This window comes from Podarcis tiliguerta (genome assembly GCF_965153285.1).
Source record: "Podarcis tiliguerta genome assembly, chromosome: 8".
NCBI lineage: Eukaryota > Metazoa > Chordata > Lepidosauria > Squamata > Lacertidae > Podarcis > Podarcis tiliguerta.
The window spans coordinates 24,514,081-24,536,659 of NC_139541.1; the positions used below are offsets into that span (position 1 = coordinate 24,514,081).

A 22,579-nucleotide genomic window follows, 5' to 3' on the forward strand; every position below is an offset into this window, starting at 1 on the left:
ACATAATGAAACATTAAACATTAAAACACTTCCCTATACAGGGCTGCCTTCAGATGTCTTCTAATCAGGTTGTATAGCTACTTATCTCCTTGGCTTGGGGGTCGCCTAACTGCATACCCTCCAACACATTTCTGATGAAAATAGGGACGTCCTAAGGAAAAGGGGGACATTCCGGGATCAAATAAGAAATCGGGATGGCTTCTGTAAGTCCAGGACTGTCCCTGGAAAACAGGGACACTTGGAGGGTCTGCTATTTTCTTATATACTGCTTTATTTACTATGCTAATTTAAAAGCTCTCATAGGAAAGGAAACCAATGAACAGAGCCTAACACTGATTTTTTTTTTATTTTTTAGAACATAACACTGATGAATTCTAAATAAATCTGCCCCCTTCTTTTTGAGCCAGCACCTATAGATTGTTATCTGACTAAATCCTACTCAGAATTGACCCATTGCAATCAACAGATGTTAGCCAGGTCCATTCGTTTCCATGGGCCTACTCTGAGTAGGACCAACATTGGCTTCAACCCTATGCTATGCTATAGAAGTAATGTGTGGTTTGAGTTTAAGACTGGAGACCAGAGCCTGCCAAGATCCCACAAATCTGCTCTTGCAGTTGGGGGGGAAATCAGCATCACAACGGTGGACTCGACAGCAGGATGATGCTTGGCAAATGGCAGCCAGCCCTGCGATCTCACAACAGCCAGATGTGTTTGAGCCTCCCAAGCTACTAATTCTCAACAGCAGAAGGGAAACACTCCATTCTGCCATTCAGCTGGGCCAAAACTGACAGCAAAGCCAACTCGCATTCCTGGCAGTATTAATCGCTGTAAATACAGGTCTGTTTTCCATTGCTAGAAGTCTGGTGCTGTCTAAACACACACAAACTTGTGTTTCTCTCTACACACAGAGACAAGTCCTTCACTTTGTCAAACAAGTCTCTTAGCACAGAAGCCTTTCCAAGGATTTGAAAAGGAACTGGCACAGATTGCATCCGAAGGAAAGACATTCCCTTTGCTGGTGAGGAGTGCGAGTCCTTCTAGAAAGCAGGGCTATTACTAAAATTTATTCCGCAGCCTGCAGTGGATCTCTTGGCACTACAGAATATGTGGAAGTACAAGAGGCAGCCTCATTACAAGATGCTTCCTTCCAGCCTACCTACCAAGGTATTAAATTAGGAGTGGTTCAAATCTCAGAGGTAAAGGCCAAGAAGCAATCTTCTCTGCTGGAAGAGTTGCAACCCAACGGCCAAGTGTTTTACCCTCCTAGCTAGACCCTGACCCCTTCCTCATCTCGAAGAGAGAAAGTGAACACCCTAGCCCAGGAAAAAAGTCACCTGCAGATTCTCTCTCTCCGGGCTCAACTGCCTTTTATTAATTATTATTCTGTTCATCGCCAGTAGACATGGCACTTCCCAGAGAAAAGATAAAGAGGTCTGAGCTCCACAGAGCAAACCCTTTAAACATGGGCAAGAAAGGGGGACTGAGAGAGGGAAGGGAGGAAGGAAGGAAGGAAGGAAGGAAGGAAGGAAGGAAGGAAGGATCACTTCCCAAGCATCCAAGAATGCTAAGAGTCTACACAAATTTTCACTAAGGGATGCTGGCTGGGTCTGCCTGCCATCCATCCATCCATCCATCCTTTCTTTTCCCAAGAAGCCTGAGGTTGAGCACAACAATCAAAAGCATAAAATCAGTTATTTAAAAAATAAAAAACCGAACAATAAAGAGGCCAGAGAGAGAGAGATTAAAACAACTCGTATCTGTAGAAAGGTCAATTGGTTAGAACATGGTCTGATAATGCCAAGGTTGCAGGTTCAATTCCTATATGGGACAGCTGTGCATTCCTGCACTGCAGGGGGTTGGACTAGATGACCCTCAGAACCCCTTCCAACTCTATAATGCTATGATTCTGTGAAATCACTTTGCAGCAGTACAGCTGCCCACAAATACCTGCTAGTTCTGGGTCATTGGATTTCCACCTCAAAAGAATTACCGCATTTTTTGATCTATATGACCCACTTTTCCCCTCCTAAAAAGTAAGGGGAAATGTGTGTGCGTCTTATGGAGCGAATGCAGGCTGCACAGCTATCCCAGAAGCCAGAACAGCAAGAGGGATTGCTGCTTTCACTGAGCAGTGATCCCTCTTGCTGTTCTGGCTTCTGAGATTCAGAATATTTTTTTCCCTTGTTTTCCTCCTCCAAAAACTAGGTGCGTCTTGTGGTCTGGTGCGTCTTATACAGTGATAGAGTGCCTCCCCTTCTAAAGCCATTATCTTTGGGGCCATTGCCACACTTTGTGGCAGCGACAGTTCTCCTCAATGTGAACCACAGATCTGGAGGTGAGGTAGCACAATTATGTTTTTTCAAGTGTCTGTTGATGGAGGAAACTATTTAATGCCTATATTCTACCCAGAGCATGGAAGGTGTTATCAAGAAACATTGCCCTGATGAGGTAACTCGCAAGGTTGGAGCAGAACATGCAGGGAGGAATCCACACCCCATGCGAAGGAGAACTTCTAAGTTTTCCATTCCCCACCTAAAGACATCTAAGTCCAGAACCAGATGATCAATGTCTGCTGATCAGATGCCTGGCTCTTTCTCTCTCTCTCTTCCACGGGGGTTGGGAAAGTCAACCAATTCAGGCATTTTGTTTATCACCATTTGTCCTTTGAAAAGGCAAATCGTAGGGCTTAAAACATTAATCCGGAATGATTAATTGATTGCCTCATTAATACAGATTAAGCTGGGGATTCTTAAATAGCCGTTTAATTGGTGCTCATCTTTTGTCAAAGAGGGTCCTGTTCTGATGGCATTGTCGAGCGCAATCTTTTGATTCCAACAGTAGGGCGCTTAGGATGGCTCGAGAAACAAGGAATGGCTTCTTTTGTTGTTTTGCTCAGGGGAAAACTACAATCTCCCTTAGCTTCTGATTTCAAATGTGATACCTTCTCACTTTAGTGACGTGTTTTTGTACAATGCTTTCGGAAACTTATGGGTGGCATTCACCTGATGGGCCCTGTCATGTGCTGAATTGTCTTGGAGGGTGTCAGGGAACTGCCATCGGAGCAGGAGGAGGTGAGAGGGCTCCCGGATGATGGTGGAGAGGGTCCCAGTAGGAGGAGGGATAGCCCATACGCTGGGGAAGGAAATCAGCGTAACACCAGTGGAGAAGGGGAGGAGATAGAGGAAGCGGAGAGGTGGCTCCAGGACTCTTCGCAGGAGACAAACGGAGAGGGGACTAGTGCTCCTTTGCCCACACCCACCTTGCGCAAAAAGCTTTCGCGCAGGCAACGGGGGAGGAGACTGGGCGTCAAGCAGCTTTTATGTTGGAAGCGGTTTAAGAAACGCCCACTGACGGATTCTGCCAGCGACTGAGGCAGCCACGGAATAGAGGGCTGTCTAGTCAGAAAGGGTTCAACCATGCAACCTAGCCAGGAGTAAAGGCTACTTACGCACAAGCAATCCCTAGAACCATTACAGAGGGGTATCAAGGGAACCCCCAAAACAACGCTTGTTGGGAGTGGAGAAGGGATTGGTTCATTTGGCAAGCTGAAAAGCCTGTAGAAAGGAAATGAACTTCTGTAGCAGCTCAGTGTTGAATCTCAACCTTTATAGATCCTTCTTTTTGTATGCATTTTTAACATGGAGAGGCTTGCTTTGCAAACAATGGAGGAGAGCATTTTCCAAAAGAGAAGCGGGTGTTCTGGTCCGTGCATAGCTTCAGGAATTGCAGATGAGGCAGATCTATATAAAAGCCAGGGCCCAACCCTACCTCACACTGATGGAGTGAGCCAATCTGATGTTTTGATGTGCTGTAAACCGCTTTGAGATGTTTTGCTTAAAAATATATAAAGCAACCTAGAAAGGAAATGAACAACAGCAGCAACAGTAATAGTAACAACAACACCACTCTATCATCCTCAGCGCCTTTGGAGCAAGACAGATGCCTGGTCTGACCCTCTCTCCAAGGGTGAACTGACATAAACTATCTGTCTACCAGCATTAAAAGTAAGTAGTTTCACAGAAGAGAGCCTTTGTGGGGCAGAAGCTGGAGGTAGTGTTGAGAGCAGGCACAGCACCCCCCCCCCACATCAATGGAGAAATGAATGTTGAGTTGCTTACAGGTCATCAAAGGTAAAAACAGGCTTGAGAATAGCTCTGGCTTTAGAGAGCAAAAGGAACAGCAACGCAAAAGAGGCACATGAATTTTTAAAGCTATTTTCTAATTTTAACAAGCTGTTGCCATGAACTAGGAACCCAGTTCTGGACAGAGTCGAACTGCCACTGCGTGTATAAATAGTTTGGCTGGCATCGCTCTTGTGTTGAGGGGGGGGGGGGGAGAAACACACCAAAAAAAAAAAAGTCCTTAGGGAGCCTAAACGCAAATTTGCAAACTTGAAAGAAGCTCAGGTCAGGACACCAAAAGCTGCGTGCAAACTCCACATGCAGGCTCACAGAGCTGTTTTCCAGCAGTGAAGTCTGTTTGCCCTCTTCGGGTGGGTGGCTTTGCGGACAGGCTGAATGTAGGTGGCGTTCCCCTGGATGGAGTGCCAACTGACCAGTAGCAACACTTGGCACCGCACCCAGGGGAAAGTTAAATACTTAGCCTGCAGGGCCTTTCAGCCTCTTGCTCTCCATGCCGGTTGCCCTGCTCTCCACCAAACTGCAAGAGGATTTTCAGGTGGGGAACCAGCCTTTGAGAGTGGAGGCTGACATCCACGGGGATACCAAATTTCCAGCTTCAAAAAGTCAAAGTGGCACAGAACACCATGTTTGGAATGACATATGGCCAGGAGCTGCCCGAGAATCACTTACACAGCCCTGAGCCCCAAATCCCTCCCTTGTCATGCTCTGATATAGAGGTATCAGCAAGGACTCTGATCATGGATGCTTCATTTGGCACTGCGAAGGCTTTCCATCTTCCTTATCCCAGCTTTCACCCTTGACACGGAATGGATGCCTCATGGAGGTATCTGAAAGGGGATTAGCCATCTCTGCCCACTGCCTCCCCATCCCCACGCTTTCTCTTTGCAAAGCTGTCTGACCTTGGGGAGGTGATCGAAGGATGCCCATTTCCGCCAGGAAGATGCTCAAATGAATCACGCGCTTGCACTTCAGCACAACAAAGGCACAACCCGTCCTTGGGGCTGATTAAGGCAATTTAGTTTCGTGAGGCAAGAGCTGCTCATGGACGAGCTCACACCAGAAAAAGGGGCTTTTGGTCGGCTCGCCCAAATCTCCATCAATTCTCCAGGCAGAGGAGAGATTCACTGAGGAGCTGATTATTCCCACCAAGGAAAAGATCCATGGAACAGAGTCATGAGACAGGAGTGAGGAAAGAGCTAGAGGCCCCTTCAAACGGCCATTTTCAACTGAAGCCAAAGCAATGACACTACAGCCATAATGTACAGTGGTACCTTGGGTTAAGAACTTAATTCATTATGGAGGTCCGTTCTTAACGTGAAACTGTTCTTAACCTGAGGTACCAGTTTAGCTAATGGGGCCTGCCGTTTCCGCTGCGCCACCGCCGCATGATTTCTGTTCTCATGCTGAAGCAAAGTTCTTAACCCAATGTACTATTTCTGGGTTAGCGGAGTCTGTAACCTGAAGTGTCTGTAACCTGAGGTACCACTGTACCTCAGTTTAAGAACAGCCCTATTTAAGAACTATTCGGTTTACGGACTCCGCAAAACCGGAAGTAGTGTCCTGGTTTACGAACTTTACCTCGGTCTAAGAACAGAATCCGAATGGTGGAAGGGCACTAGCAGTCTCATTAGGGAAAGTGTGCCTCAGTTTAAGAACGGTTTCAGTTTAAGAACGGACTTCCAGAACAGATTAAGTTCATAAACCGAGGTACCACTGTATTTATTTTACTTTACTTATCTCCTTTATATCCCGCCTTTTTCTCCAAGGAACTCATCACGCTTGTCAAGCACTCTGAAGGAAGTTGCATGCATGCCTTTATCAATTTTAACAACAACGCTGCCAGGAAATGATCCTCATTTTGCAATTGTGAGAGGAGGGCTGAGGCTGGCTAAGCAGCGGCTTCCTTAAGGCCAGCTGGACTCTGATGTCAATAAAACAAACTAAATTAAAAAACCCTGCCTGTGGAAAACCAGGTGTCAGAGAGAAGAAGGCTACTCTAACATTCTCCCAGGTTTTGATAGCTGGATATCTCATTTGGTTAGTGTGTGGTACCGATAACGCCAAGGTTGCAGGATCAATCTCTCATATCGGGCAGCTGCATATTCCTGCCTAGATGGCATCCTCAGGGTCCCATCTAACTCTATGATTCTATGATATCCTAGCTTTCTGTGCTGAGATAATACAGTGGTACCTCGCAAGACAAATGCCTTGGAAGACGAAAAACTTGCAAGACGAAAGAGTTTTTCATTTTCTGAGTTGCTTCGCAAGACGGATTTCCCTATGGGCTTGCTTCGCAAGACGAAACGTCTTGCGCCTGTTTTTTAAAACCACCAATGCATTCCTACGGGAAACCGTCAATACACAGTGGTGCTTCACAAGACGAAAAAACTCGTAGAATGAAAAAACTCACAGAACGAATTAATTTCGTCTTGCGAGGCACCACTGTATATGTTTGCAGCAGAACATTCAGTCTTGTGAGCCTTCCGTCTTCAAAGTGGTACAGTCCCAGACAGTTTTCCTACCTCATCCTGGCTATACCCAGTTAGTTGGTAGAGTCTGATACTGGCCAGCTCAGCAGCCCCTCTCCCTGATGCAGACAGAGGGCACCCAAGGGCCAAGAGTTCCTTCATGCTGGGAGGAGTGCAGGCTGTAGCCTCTGTACCTTGGACCAATGGTTGAGCTCTGTCCTCCTCACCCCCACTCACTCCATCAGGAGGCAGATCCCCAGCCCCACAGCAGTGACCAGAGGAGAACCAGGCACAAAGCAGGATTTAAACCCTGCCGTGCTGCTAGTGACATAAACTGGAATGCAACAGAATCTGCAAGGGTGTGTAACTGGAATAACCGAGCTGGTTTCTGGATTTTCCGAGCCCAACAGTGAGTTGAGCTGCCTGCCCCGTCTTGCCACCCTTCAACCACCTCACACTCCCTTAAATTGTGACTTCTGCTTGGCTAAAAAATTCCTGGCTCTTTCACAACCCCAGAGCTCCTTTTGACAACATCTCAAGGCTCAGAATGCCCAAGGGTTCCTGCTTGCCCCCCTCCCCCGCAACTCCCAGGTCAGAAAGAAATAGCTGATCAGAGCAAAATGCTCCAGGTTCAATGGCCTCCCTTCTCAATTTTCTTTCTTAAATAAGCTTTTCCAGTAGCTGGGCTGGGGAAGGTCTTTGCTGGGCACATGCCTGCTGATCTAGACAGTGCCTAGGCAGACCAAAGGCCTGATTGCTGAGGTACGAAGTCTGGTCTCTGGTCTCCCAAGGTTCCTCAGAAGAGAAGGCCAAGACTCAACTCAACAGATAATTAATTGGCTTAGGATTTTATATAAGTTAGGTGATGAATTAATATGTTTAATTTCAAAATGAAAAGATTTAAGGATGTTAATGTTCAAGTTAAATTTTATAAGAATTGTGATTTGGAAAACTGTTAAAAGGATATGCATTGAAATTCAACCAAGGGGAAGCAAGGAAGTCACTTAACAATGTTAATAAGTGCAATTTTTAATAAGGTTATGGTTTATGTTTGTTTGTTTGTTTGTTTATAATTTTGTGAAAATTAATAAAAAATTTTTGGAAAAAACCCAAAAAACTCAACTCAACTTAAGTTCACTCAGGGAGGCAGTGAGAAGAAAATGGACCCTGGATTTCAGAGCTTTGGAAAAAGTCTTCTGTTCTTGTGTCAGCCAAAAACGGAAATGCTATCACTCTTAAACGCTGACACGTTTATTTCTCCATTGATTATAGCAGAGCTGGAAATGAACATTCTGTCTGGCCTGATTGCCCTTTGGACTACTCTGGAAGATGAAAGGAGAGCAAATAAGGAGGGAGGGGCAAAGAGCGCTGTCCTCTCCCAAACCCATTTTGCAGCCCTATGCTGGATCTTCTCCCTGTCATCCGCCAGTTTCCTCTGATTGACACAGAATTTCACACAACCGTTAGAAGCCAGTAGATCCCACTGATGGTCAAGGGACAGAAGGGTGGGACCATGAAGCCCATTTTCTCAGGATTACGTCTTTTAAAAAATAAATAAATCAAACTAAACACTGAGCCGCAAACCTTAACCTGCATTCCATGTGGAAATAATGTTCAAGTAGCTGGTTTGTGGTTAGTAGACAGCAAGCAATCCTTAAAACAACTGATGGGAGATCGACTGACCGATAGATAGAGCCTAGATACGAGTTTATTTTGCTATGCTTTACAAAATGGAACAGGCTATTGGCACCCCCTGCATCACGCCACCTCTCTCTAAAAGCATCCTCAGGTCTCCTCACAAACTCACATGGAAACAACGGGAGACCCACAAACATTCCTACAGTGACAGCACAATAAATCTTCCCTTTTACTCAGGATTGCACGTCCCATTTCAAACTGACACACAGGCCAGATTTATTTTTTAAGAGAGATGCTGAACTCTCGAGCTCACAATTTCTGCACCCCTTGCAGCCCAGGGATTCACAGTGGAAGGGGCGAGTCAGGAAAGAGCTTCCCCACCCTGGGCTCAGTCACAAATCATCTCCACTCAATGGCGAGGCCTGAAGCTTTGCCAGTAAGTAACGCAGACGTAACTGGGAAAAGAGGCAGCAGCCCTAAAACCCCTTTGCCGGCAGGGCTCGATGGAGAAGACGCCCAAGGCTCAGCCAGTATTCACCAAGCTTACAACTGAACTTCACAGCACAGAAGGGTGCTTCAGCCTACCAGAATCGGATGGGTGTCAAGGGGGTCTTCAACTTGAGCCCCACCACCAACACTTGGCTCAGGCAAAAAGAGGGGACCAGACAGACTTAGAGCCCCTTGGGCGCTCACAAGTAATAAGGCTTTTCTGGTGAGGTTTGAGGTCTTGAATTGGCCGCCATTCACTTTCTCCTCCTTCTCGGCCTTGCATCCTCTCTGCCTCACCTACAACTTGACACCAAAGAAGATAGTTGACTTTGATGCCTCAGGTAAAGATACTATGAATAAAATTGCACTCTCCCCCCTCTCAATTTCCTTCCTAATCCAATCGCTGTTGTTCACCCACCTCTGTTCAATGCCAGCAAGCTTTCTTTCACTCTGCTGGAGCAATTGGTGCAAATTGTTCCATTTCAAAGCCACCAGTCTTGGTTCCTCAGACTGGCCTTGCAATGCCTCTGCAGTTTGTCCCTTCAACACACCACAAGAAACAGAAAAAGCAGGTCTCCTCATCCAATCCCTTCTCACAAACAACAACAATGGAGTCCACCAACAGGAATTCTTCGAAAAAGAAGCAACCATTTCATTTCCAACCACGTGGCAAAGAAAACATCTGTGACAACATTTGTGCGACTGAAACGCTTCCCCAAACCAGAGGTAGCTGGGATCCCTCCAGAATCCTCAAGAGATCTGCTTCTCACCATAAGATACAAAGGCCATGTCTTACCTGAAGAAGCCAGTAGCACCTTCTGTGGAAAGTGGGGATGATTGAAGAATGGACGTAGCAACCATACAGGCACTAAAGACGGGGAGAAAGAAGAGAGAAAAGATCCAGAGTTATAAGAGGGAAACCATGAATCTGCATTGAGCACAGCAGCTCTAACCGCCCCCACTTCCATGGCTGCCTCTTGGCAAATGGAGCCTGGTGACTTTCTGCCTCTGAACTAAGACATAAGACTTTTCCTGCAAAGCCTGCCAAAAAAGTTGAAAAACATATTCATGTATGCGACAACGGCCATGAGAGTTCTGGTATGGAAGACTGAAGAAACCCCAACTAAAGAATCATGGCAAGAAAAATTGATGGACTATGCAGAACTGGCAAAACTGACATATAAGCTATGGGACAAAGATAACTGTGACTTTAAGGATGAATGGGACCCCTTTACAAAGTATCTGAATATGCAACAAAGAGAACTGGACTCCTTGGCAGGTTTTGAATAAACATTCACAATTTTTTTATTGATAATAATCAGCTAAATAGTTTGAGGATCTATACAACTTTGTAACATGCAGAAAACAGCATTCTTAGAGAAACCAAAGACTGGAACTGAGGGAAGTCGGGGGGTGGTGGGGTTTTGTGTGGGAAGGAGGAAAAATGGGGGGGGGGGCAAGGATGATATGTTTTTGGATAATATGTCTTGTTATAATTTTGAATATTTTATTTAAAAGAAAAGACTTTTCCTGCAAAGCAGTACGTGCATTTCTGGGGAAGGGGCATATAGGGCAGAGTCCTCACTCAGGTGAAAGGTCACCAGCTCCCTCTCAGCTTTCCAAACATGCCTTCCGGGTGCACACCGGTTGCGCCAGCGAGGAGGAAGAAGGCGCAGCCAGAAAGGCTCACAGATCTACAGGGCAATATTATGTAAGCTTCTATTTCAGAAGGAGCCGCATTTGCTCCAAAATTGCATGGGAAGAAGAGAAGGGAAAAGGTGCCAAACTGATCTGGATTTCAAGTTATTACCACTGGAGCCTTTTTTTTTAATACTGCCTCAGCAAGCAAGTTTAGCACCCTTCAGTGCCAAAGCATTTTAAAATATTAACGCTATTAAGAGCTATATGCACTGTAAATATTTTAAAACGAGCTGCTCTGTGTAAATATTAGCAGCACCCGGATGCCATAAAGCAGAGGATTAAGATAAAGCAGGTCTCGGATAAAGCAGAAACTTTTGCTTCCTGCCTCTCTGCTTCTGAAATAAATACCAAAACTAAATAAGTTATGAGATGCCACTTCTCCTTCTGAAGATATTAACTCCCCCACCCGAGTTATTTCTGGATTTCTTAAGGAGTTTTCCCAACGGCACAAAATGCCATTCAGGAATCATCCCAGGAGCTGGTGATAGCCAGAGGTCTCTTCCATCAGCTCTGGAGGGAGAGATTATTTGTGTCTGTTTTTATGAGGGTTGAGTTCTTTGGATTCCTCTGAATATTTCTGCAGTCTGCAGGCTAGCGCTGGATCTTTGGGACCCTCGTCTACAAAAGAAGGCAGATGTGCTTTTTGAAGGTGGATCTGAATTCACGTTGTCCTTTGTAGCTGGCTTAACTGTTCGCCATGTACTACACATGTTCCCAACATGGTGCCCTCCATGTTTTATGGACTACAACTCCCATCCATCCCAGCCATGCTGGCTGGGGCTGATGGGAGTTGTAGTCCAAAGTATCTGGCAAGTACCAGATTAACAAAGGACAATGTAGTCCATTCCAGAAAGGCACCTCTTCAAGCACTGTCTAAGCACACAGAGGTGAATCATTCTTATGCATCACAAACATTTCACTGCACATCTCCTTGTGGCAACTCTTGCAGCCAAGCTGGTGCCAAACGTATTGCTCTGTTTTCCTTTGGACAGCATTAGTGAGGTCTAGAGGGGGGTTTTGTCATCTGGGCAGTCCAGGACCTCCATACACACTACCCAGGCTTACAGCTCAGGGAAGTCACCCCCCCAGAGCTGCACTCCATTCTATCTTGAGACAAACGGTTGCCAAATACAACAGAACTTATATCATTGGGTGGCATTCAGCTAAGTTTTACTTACAGTAGACCTATAGAAATTAATGGACTTGACTTCCTCCATTTCAGCAGGTCAACTGTGAGTAAAGCTTACCTAAAGAACCGTCCATTATCTGCAACTTGCTTAGCTGCACTTCAACTTGACCATCAAGTTGCTTTCTGCATCATCATCATCATCATCATCAATACCGGCAGCTCCCAGGGCATATTACAACAATGGAAACTGCAAACAGTTAGAACAGCTTACAACCACAGCAATGGGGTGGGCCTTGAAAGCACACATCACAGGGTGTCAAAAGTCAGGATAAAGAGGTGCATCTTCAGCATACTCTGGAAGCTGCATAGTGAAGAAGAAAGGTGTCCCTCTGTGAGGAGGGAGTCCCAGATGCCTCCACAGAGAAGTCCCTCATCCAGGCTATAATTCCCAACACTTCTGCGGGTGGCGAAACTACCAAGAGGGCCCTGGGAGGGTCTGTAGGGAAGGAGGCAGCATTTCTGATATTTCATGCATCTGATGATAACATTCTCAACCCTGCTGCCTGTTTGGGACACATATCTGTACCTGTAGCCTTTCACACTGGCAGAGAAAATCACGGATATCCATCATGCCCTGACTTTATTATCAGCCACCAGCTGTCATGCCTTTGTGCACTGCCTTGTCTCTATGCTACGCCTTCCTGCTGCCGTAGGTCTCTCCTGGAAATCACCCTGCAGTCACTAACCCTGTTTCTGGGTGATGTTCTCCTTCCCATTTATTTTTCCCTGATAGCAGCAGGTTCAGAATCCAACATGCAGAAATGTCAAAAAAGAAAAGAAAGAAGGTTTGAAATACTGGCACCTTTCTGCACAACAGGATCAAGTGAGAATGGGCAAGCATAGAGATGCATGCAACATACAGAACATACAAAGCATTATCGGAGATTGGATTTGGGATACTCACAAACCCTAGCCCTAACCTCAACAGTGGTTGTGCTTGCACAGAACCCCCGCACGATGATGCTTGGCTTGCACGCTTCCCCTTCCCTACCTCTGCCACAAGGCAGAGTTCAGAAGCTCCCACTTCCATTTTTGACCTCATGACATCTGAACATAAACAAACCGCAGCTAAACGTCACAATGGTTTGTTGAGACTAACCAGCTTCAGTCTGAGGGTTACAAACCTGGTTTGTTTCAAGAAAGACTAACCACCGTTTAGAGTGTAATGCTAAACTGTGGTTCCTCAGAAATGGAAACAAGCTTATTGACCTCCTCTGAGCAGCTGTGCCAGCTGTGGACCCAAGGGTTGCCCTTGCATGGCTTAGCATCATGTGGAAATACAGCTAGTGCCTTGAAGAGGTGCAAGGGCCAGCATCGTCTCCTGATTCCACATGTTTGGCTAAGGAAGCATCTGTGGGAGAAGTGTGTGCAGATCTCTATGAAGTGGAGGGCTTGAGGTTGGACTAGGACCCCAAAAGCTCCTGGGAGCGTACAGACTGCGGAGTGCCCTCCTATGTGAGCTGACACGGGAGATGACAGTGATTAAGAAGGAATCTGTGGCCCAAGCCAGATCTTGGACCACCACACCATCATCAGAGTCTGCAGCAGAAGACAAAGATTCTGTTGGGCTCTGCTGTTTGTTGGAGCAACTTGGTGCGGCCTTTGAGCTGTCCTTGGTCCTGGCTGGTTTTCACTGTGCCTTGGCTATTTCTCAAGCCTGCACATCCCAAGTGTTATGCCACTTGCTCATACTTCTGGTTTCCACCGCCAGTGGATGGCTTCATGCTTCTTCCCACGGTTGCCTTGGTCTTGCCCAGCACCCCACAAACCATACCCCGTCAGAACAGGACAAGAACCAAAAGCCTTAAACTCAATTGTTCATCCTCTCCTTGCCTTCATTTATAATCCTTGTACCCGTGCACAGAGACCCATATATCTTCCTTGATGCTGGAATCTGAGCTATTTCATCCCCACATATTTGCCTCCACCGGTTCAGATGTATAATTCTTCAGCACCAAAGATCCTTTTCGCAATGGAAAAGAAGAAGTATATCTTTTTTTTGAAAACAATAAGAGCATTTCCTGGCTTTACATCATTAGCTGGGCCCATAACGGGATTAGTGGGTGGGGGGAAATGTCAATTCAGGTGAGTCATTAAAAAGGACATGCTTTATCAGGGAGCACTCTCAGAGGAAATGCCTCCTTTTGCCACCCAAGATAATCACTCACAAGGTTGGCTTGAATTAAGAAGGATTTTCAAGGCCGCCAGCTTCTGTCACGGAGTTATTTTTATGAACACAAAATGCCAGCGCTTAATAATATTTCCAAAACATGTCTAGGGGAAAAACATTGACACCCCCTGCTGAAAATAAGACTAAGAAGGGAGGGAGCAGATAATGTTAGCCAAAGGAAAGTGTAGCACGTTAATCCCACTATTGAAAGGGGGAAGGAAGTGAATTCAGCTTATCACATAGCAGGCAGAAGGGGGGGAGCATTGCAGGTTTTCACCTGCAGGCTCTGAAACTGGTCAGACTAATAGTCTTGTACGTTATGTGGGACCTCAGCGCTACAAAGGAGAATAAGGGTGTGCAGCCCCTGTAACTGGCTGGCAGCATGCCTCTGGGCTGTCCAGGGCGTGATCTTCCTTGGTCAACACAGCAGTAACCCTTTGGCTGGTGCATAGCCAGCTCTAACCTTCCCTATAGTAGGGATGCGGGTGGCACTGTGGTCTAAACCACTGAGCCTCTTGGGCTTACCAATCAGAAGGTCAGCGGTTCAAATCCCTGCAATGGGGTGAGCTCCCATTGCTCTGTCCCAGCTCCTGCCAACCTAGCAGTTTGAAAGCACACCCAAAAGTGCAAGTAGATAAATAGATACCGCTCCGGCAGGAAGGTAAATGGTGTTTCCATGCGCTGCTCTGGTTTTGGAGCCAGAAGAGGTTTAGTCATGCTGGCCACATGACCTGGAAAGACTGTCTGCAGACAAATGCCGGTTTCCTCGGCGAGATGAGTGCCACAACCCCAGAGTTGTCTGTGACTGGACTTAACTGTCAGGGGTCCTTTACCTTTAACCTTCCCTATAGAGCTCAAAATTCGAATAGAGCATGGGTAGCTCACCTCTGGCCTTCTGGATAATGTTGGTCTGTAATTCCCAACTCCCTTGACTACTGGCCATGCTGTCTGGGGCAGATGGGAATTGCAGCCATTAACATGCTATCTGCCCTGGCTCCCACTTGTGGGTGTGGCACTTGGACTCAATTATTGCCAAAAGCTTTATTCTAGAGTTCATTACAATCTCCAAACATAGATCAGGTGACAAGGTGTGTGAGTCACGTGGTCGCAACAGAGCTCTGGCGTTCACGGCTAGGTGTCAGCTTTGTCCCAACACTTGGCATGTCCCCCGAGCGACCCTTTCGAAGAGCAGAGGGGGCACAGTCATTCCCCTGTGTCCCACCCCAAGCCACAGGACTGGGCAAGCAACCCTTCTCTGCTCATGCTGGCACAAAGGGTGGTGCATCTTTGGCGATGGAGGTGGCCTTGAAGCTGTCTGTTCATTGTTTGACCGAGGATCCAACACCTCCCTTCAGCTTAGGAGTGTCAGGTGGGCCAAGACAAGTGGCTCCCCCTTGACGCTTGTGACATCTGATGCTACCGAGGCATGGATTTCTCCTGACAGCCTGCTCAGACTCTCCTCAGCATCCAGCTCAACACTGTCTAAGCTACTGGGCTTAGGTTCCACACTGCTACCCCATTCCTCCTCTGCGCCTGACCTGCCTGGCCAAGATGTCTCCTTGTGACTCATGGCCCAACCCCTGATGTAGAGAAGATACAGTCATGGATCCCAGGGAACTTGCACCGCCAACAGGCATCCCAGGTCTGAAGTTGAGCTGTGTGGTCCTTTGAAGTTTCCCTTCCTAGGATTCTTTGAAATGGGTGATGGGACCTGTGGTCCTTCTCCAGCTGTTGTTCAGCACCAACCTCAAGAAGCCAGCAATGCTAATGGTCAAGGATGATGGGAGTTGGGAGTCCAGCAATGTCTGAAGAGCCAATTTACAGAGGAACAGTCTATCAGTGGCTACAAGGCATGATGCACTTTGATGATCACTTTGAAGGTGACCCGGAAACTACAACAAATCCAGAATGTGGCAGCTAGACTGGTGACTGGGAGCGGCTGCCGAGACCACATAACACTGGTCTTGAAAGACCTACATTGGCTCCCAGTATGTTTCCTAGCACAATTCAAAGTGTTGGTGCTGACCTTTAAAGCCCTAAACGGCCTTGGCCCAGTATATCTGAAGGAGCGTCTCCACCCCCATTGTTCTGCCCGAACACTGAGGTCCAGCTCCGAGGGCCTTCTGCCGGTTCCCTCACTGTGAGAAGCCAAGTTACAGGGAACCAGGCAGAAGGCCTTCTCAGTAGTGGCACCCGCCCAGTGGAACGCCCTCCCACCAGATGTCAAAGAGAATAACAACTACCAGACTTTTAGAAGACATCTGAAGGCAGCCCTCTTTAGGGAAGCTTTTAATGTTTGATGCATTACTGTATTTTAATATTTTGTTGGAAGCCGCCCAGAGTGGCTGGGGAAGCCCAGCCAGATGGGCGGGGTATAAATAATAAATGATGATGATGATGATGCTTTGCCTGCACACTTGGAGGCAGTAATGCTCCTGAATACCAATTTCTGGAAGTCATGGGGCAGCTCTTGTGTTTGGGTCCTGCTTGTGGGTTTCCCACAGGCATCTGGTTGGCTACTGTGAGGACAGGATGCTGTTCTGGGTGGGCCTCTTTAGGCCTGATCCAGCAAAAAGCTGTCCTTATGCTCTGACACTGGACCCCTCCCCTCTTACTTTACGATGTTCATTTTGTCTATTCTTACAAATTATCCAGAGGAACAATATTCTGGGTTGTCTCAACCGGGCTCCTGCAAAGCTGTCGCCTGTATTCTGAGGCTGTGGCTAGTGCAAGTCGTAGATCAGACCAGCCGATTAAAATCCCATTTGTCCCCTGACTGAGAGCGGAGAGCATGGAACTCGTTAACCAAGAGAGAATTGCTCCAAAATTAATTTTAACTAAATGGATTCCAATCTGATTCTGCCTCAGGTGCAAGGAGGATGGAGAACATCTGGGCATTGGACTAATGTGGGGGTGGAACTGAGCTTTGTAGTAGACAAATGGTGCCCCATCCCTGAAGCTGCAGAAGTGGCTAGGAGGCAAAAGGCTCTCTTCAGGAGCCAAAAATCTCTGGATGGCGCTACGGCCCTGGATCCTTTTCCCCTACCACAGTCCAAAGCTAGCAAAAGACGCTTGCCCTATAAGCTTGCTCAAGGGTAGGGGCAGCTTGCAGGCTCCCTAGGGACTCCAGATACACCCTGCCTTCCTATGAAATGCGGGCAGCCCAGGCTGCTCTGCGCCTGGAACTTCCGAACAAACACTGTTGGAGGAGAAGGATGAGGACCAGCTGCAGAGGAAACAAATCTTAATAAATCCAATTGCTGGAATGAAGACGGCATGAGTGAAGACTGTAATAAAAATTAAATGCATTTCCAGATAAAAAGACATAAAAATAATGTTGAAGACATAAATTTGTGAAAAGGAAAATATACATCTATATATCTATATCTATAGTGGGTGGATGGCTTCCCTTTTTTGGAGGGGCAGGAAGCAGGGGTTTCCGAGATTAATAATATATTAAAGGGCTATAAAGTGAAATAACAGCTAAAAAATTGATAACATGCTACAATTGGATTGAAGGGAACCAGGAAGCATGTGTGGTGGTGATTTGGGGGTGGGGCTGGATTTAATTGGCAAGAGGCTCAAAGCGATGTTCTGGGGAAAGATGGGTTGGAAGGAGAGAGATACTCTATGGAAATGACAGCCCCAGAGGATAGGAAGTGGATTTTTTGTTTTAATAGATCTTTTGCTTCTACACGGCTCCTAGGACGTGAACTGGGGCATAACATCCTCAACAAGATGCTCTCAATTCTCACAGTCGGGCACAGCCATTAATGGTGTCTCCCCGGCCTGCTCCCATGGTGATAATGCACACTTCCCTCTCTCTTGTTGCAGGTGAGTCTCACTTGGATTCCCTGTTAACCTGCCGGCATCAGCAGCTTCCTTGGGGGACTTTGAAGGGCAAAGTCTGAACTCAGCCTGATCTTCCAGGTTGGAAGGCAGAAAAGCTTCCTGGAGGAATTTCACTAGTTGTGGCTTCCTGCTTTCAACACCCCCCCCCCCCCAGTCCTCATGCTTTGTCGGTGCAGGCAAGCATTATGATCAGCGGAGCAGAGAAACTACCCTATGAGAAAAGGTTACAATGCTCGGTGCTTGTTAGTATGGGGGAGGCAAACGGCTGCTGTGCATAATGTTCTGCACAGTGTGGAGAAAGTGGAAAGAGACAAGCTTTCCTCCCTCTCTTATAACACTTATCATAGAATTGTAGAGTTGGAAGGGACCCCAAGGGCCATTTAGTCTGAACCTAGGCAATGCAGGAATCACAGCTAAAGAATCCCTGGCAGGTGGCCATCCAACCTCTGCTTAAAAGCCTAGAGTCGACCACCTTCCAAGGGAGTCCGCTCCACTCTCAAATAGCTCTTACCCTCAGAAAGTGCCTCCTAATGTTTAGAACTCAAGGACATCCAAGAAGACAAGCACCACATGGACTGGGTTGCATGGCTGAGTCTTCCCCACTCAATGGACTTTCCTGACATAACTACCAGAAGTATCTACGTCAGAAAGCCACGTGGGGGTGCTGGTGAGATGTGTCGCAGTGTGAAGGTATGCAAAGGTTGCCAGGTGGTGCTGGTGGTGGACAACTTTCCCTTCTTGACTGAACATTGCACCGAAAACCAGAAAAGAGCCCCAACTTGTTTCCACCTGTTTTCAGTGACAAGTCAGAGAGGATGCCTTGAGTTTGTTCTCCTGCAATGGAAGTCGCAGCTTTTAGCTGCGTTGCTTTTTATGACAGTCCCATTAATGCTAAACGAGTTGATTCTGATCAGTTTATCGCAATGGATTAATGATAGGGAGATTAAAGCCTTCCTCTGTTTACAGCAGGCGCTCTTGAAAAATCGGATTTCCAGCCCTTCCAGATGAATTGCTGAGGGTCTTCAGCATCACTGTCTTTGCATTGGGTGGACAACCAAAGGGTTCTCAGGAAGCATCTTCCAAGAGGTGGAAGGTACGACCCATTGGGAGATTCACATAAGGAAATAGAGCCCTGCAGCTGAATCAGGATTTTTAAGCAGAGGTTGGATGGCCATCTGTCACTGATTCTTTAGCTGTGATTCCTTCACCGTAGGGGGTTGGACTACATGATCCTTTGGGGTCCCTCCCAACTCTACAATTCTATGATTCTATGAACCCTAAAAGGCAGCAAAGTGAAGTGGGCAGAGGAATTTGAGACAGCAGGAAATGAACAATGCAAAGGCAAGCAGGGTATGTATTTTTGTGTTTGCCAACTGGTATAATAAAATGAAGTATAACATTATAGCATTCTATTGATTGCTACATTTAAGATGGCAAAAGCCCACCCCATTTTCATGCTGGGTTGCTAATGACCATTACTGTCTCCTAAAATTCCTCAACAGAGTCTCCAGGTGGTGGTGGATTAGCATCAGCCTATGGAAAGATCCTGCTTCAGGGCAAACACAGGCAAAACCATTAAGCACAGGCAATATAGGACTAATTGGACCAGGAACCTGATTGCATCTAAGTCACAGCTTTCTGGGTTTCTAGGTTCCTGAGTTTAGAAGCACCCCCAATTGGGCAGCGGGGAGAGAGACAAGGAAGAGAGGAGGTAGAGTAAGGAAATAATAGGTTTCTGCTGACAATGTTGGATTGGGACCAAACAGGACCACCATTAAGCTGCAGAAGGTATCGGAATGTGGGCATTTCATGGGAAGCCAACGAGAATCTCTCAGGAGATTCTCAGGAGATGTGTACATCTCCATCACCTTCTACATCTCCATCACCTTCTACCTGAGCATGGGCACACCTGCATGTCTCCAAAGATGGCAGGATAAGAACATAGGAAACTATCATGTATTGAGTTGGATCCTTGGCCTATCTTACTCAGTGTTGTTCACAATGACTGACAGTGGCTCTCCAGGGTTTCAAGCAGAGTCTACCCCAGCCCTACCTGGAGATGCCAGGCATTGAACTTGGAATCTTCTGCATGCAGGCAGATGCTCTACCGCTGAGCTACAGTCTTCTCTTAGCCTCTTTGACTTCCTTTGGCAGCCTGGGAGCCGCTACAGATCTGCCCTCGCCCAGCCCAGGCTCCTTCTTCCCTCCCCAACAAAGAAGGCCCCTTCCTTCCCTTCAATCAATCCCCCGCGCAGGCAGGAGCGGAGCAGGCACCCGGGCAGCCCTTCCTCTAATTAGAAAATCAATGCCTATTTGCTTGTGTGAAGCCTCCTGGCAAGGCTCCTGCTTACCATAATTTAATATTTCAATCAGCTCTCTCGCGCTCCCTTTTTGTTGATTTCTGTTTCACCAACGCCAGCAAAGTGGCCCGGCCCCTCTGCGATGGGGTGGAAATGCGTGCCGCTCCCTGAAGAGGATTTAATTATTCTCACAGTGGATTCCATCTCCGCCGGCCCCAGGCGCGTGCGTGTGCCAGCCTCCCTCCAGGGCAAACTCTCAAAGAGACCAACTTCAAAGGACGTTAAAGAGCCACCTCTGAGAACGGGGATGTGTCCGCCATGCTCCGCACTCCCTTTTTGCACGTCCCCATTGGTGTGTGTGTGTGTGTCCATATCCTCCAGAGACACCTTCATTCCTTTATCTCAGACTGAGGCTGCGATATCCCAGGCATAAGTTATTTGGGAAGCCAAGTCTTAGAGAAATCCACAGAAAGTGCTGCAGAGTGTGATTCATGGTGCTTAAGAGATTCTACCCACCTCTTGATTCTCAGACCCCTCAAATGCAAACTTACACATGCATTTCTTAACATTCTCTGCCTTATCTGCCAGCAAGGGTATCCCCCATTGCCATCCCAGATGTCTGTTTTAAGCAGAAGATCGACCTTAGCAACAGATCAGTCTCCGCAAAGAACTTCTGTGTGGTTATTTTTGCCTAAGGGTGGAGGCAGATCTGGGGAACAGCTGGGTTTTTATATTTTAAAAGCTATTCAGCTCCTTTGGAAGGATATGGACTCTCCTTCGTTGGAGGTTTGTAAGCTGCAGTTGGGTGGCCATCTGTCAGGGATTCTTCAGCTGTAATTCCTGCATTGCTGGGGGTTAGACTGGATGGCCCTTGAGGGTCCCTTATAACTCAGGCATCCCCAGACTCAGCCCTCCAGATGTTTTGGGACTACAACTCCCATCATCCCTAACAGGACCAGTAGTCAGGGAAGATGGGAGTTGTAGTCCCAAAACATCTGGAGGGCTGTTTGGGGATGCCTCTTCTAACTCTACAGTTAGATGATTCTGTGAAAAACGAAGGCTTGACCACAGTGTGTTTCTTCTTCCAATCAGTCTTAGGAGCAACCTGAAACCTGCATGTCACTTAGCAGAGGGCTTGGGTCCTGCTTGTGGCTTTTCCAGAAGCGGCATTGGGTCAGCCACTGTGGGTACAGGATGCCATTGGCTTGATCCAGCAGAGTCTTTCTACGTTCTTATACTGAATATACTGCCTTGGCCCATCTAAGTGAGTACTATTCTCTACATGGGTTGGGACCTTCTGCACGCAAAGCTGCAGCCCTTTCTGAGAGTGAGAAGCAGCAACACTAATAATAACAATAATAACAATAATAACAATAATAACAATAATAACAATAATAACAATAATAACAATAATAATAATAATAATAATAATAATAATAATAATAATAATAATAATTTATTTATACCTCACCCATCTGGCTGGGTTTCCCCAGCCACTCTGGGCGGCTTCCAACAGAATATTAAAACACAACAGTCTATCAAACATTAAAAGCTTCCCTAAACAGGGCTGCCTTCAGATGTCTTCTAAAAGTCTGGTAGTTGTTTTTCTATTTGACATCTGGTGAGAGGGCATTCCACAGGGCAGGCGCCACTACTGAGAAGGCCCTCCCTGTAACTTGGCTTCTCGCAGTGAGGAAACCGCCAGAAGGCCCTCGGAGCTGGACCTCAGTGTCCGGGCAGAACTATGGGGGTGGAGACGCTCCTTCAGGTATACTGGACCAAGGCTGTTTAGGGCTTTAAATGTCAGCACCAACACTTTGAATTGTGCTCAGAAACATACTGGGAGCCAGTGTAGGCCTTTCAAGACCGGTGCTATGTGGTCCTGGGGGCCACTCCCAGTCACCAGTCTAGCTGCCCCATTCTGGATTAGTTGTAGTTTCTGGGTCACCTTCAAAGGTAGTCCCATGTAGAGTGCATTGCAGTGGTCCAAGCGGGAGATAACTAGAGCATGCACCACTCTGGCGAGACAGTCTGCAGGCAGGTAGGGTCTCAACCTGTGTACCAGATGTTAACACCACAAGTATAAACTGTGATATCCTTGGCATTCAAGGTTTTGCATGCAGGTTTCCCACTGGGGCATCTGGTTGGCCACTGTGAGAACAGGATGCTGGACTAGATGGGCCATTGGCTTGATCCAGCTGGCTCTTCTTGTGTTCTTACATATTATGAATTGCAGTAGATCCTCATGGCAATATCCCTCTGTGGGTTGCTTTTTAATAGAGAAGCATGGTATATTTTAAAAAATGCACTAAAAGTGATCCCTAAACATCCAGGCTGTTGCAATAAGGGGCCACTCTGCCCCTAAATCTCCCCCCCGTCAAAGAATAGGACTTGCAGTCAGCCTCCATATGTTGCTTGAGCCCTAACACAGCTGATGGCTTTTAATACTCTTGCATTTCTAACAGAATTATGCATCTGTTGTCCTTCTAAGAGTGCCCGCCACCCATTTGATGTACAGTGTTGTCTTCCTTGGCTAATCTCCCATCCAAGGAAGCGGAGGGCAAGGGGAAGGAGAGGGAGCTGCTCCTGCAAAGGCCAGAGCCACTATCAAGGGGCTTCTTTCAAGC

General features: G+C 46.9%; 1 protein-coding gene and 1 long non-coding RNA gene across 5 annotated transcripts in view; one reads left to right on the forward strand and one right to left on the reverse strand.

Annotated features, from left to right (window-relative positions):
- Positions 1 to 22,579, reverse strand: part of CAMTA1 (calmodulin binding transcription activator 1) — a 696,897-nt gene that overhangs the window by 197,973 nt on the left and 476,345 nt on the right. For all 4 annotated transcript variants that reach the window (XM_083452043.1, XM_083452044.1, XM_083452041.1 and 1 more), the window contains exon 5: positions 9,537 to 9,608. In XM_083452043.1, coding sequence (XP_083308169.1) covers positions 9,537 to 9,608 — 72 coding nt within the window. The remainder of the gene's footprint in view (positions 1 to 9,536; positions 9,609 to 22,579) is intronic.
- On the forward strand, positions 716 to 8,179 carry LOC310682975. The gene is made up of 3 exons (XR_014514228.1): positions 716 to 1,167; positions 3,924 to 4,007; positions 7,886 to 8,179. It is a non-coding gene; the product is annotated as an uncharacterized lncRNA (long non-coding RNA).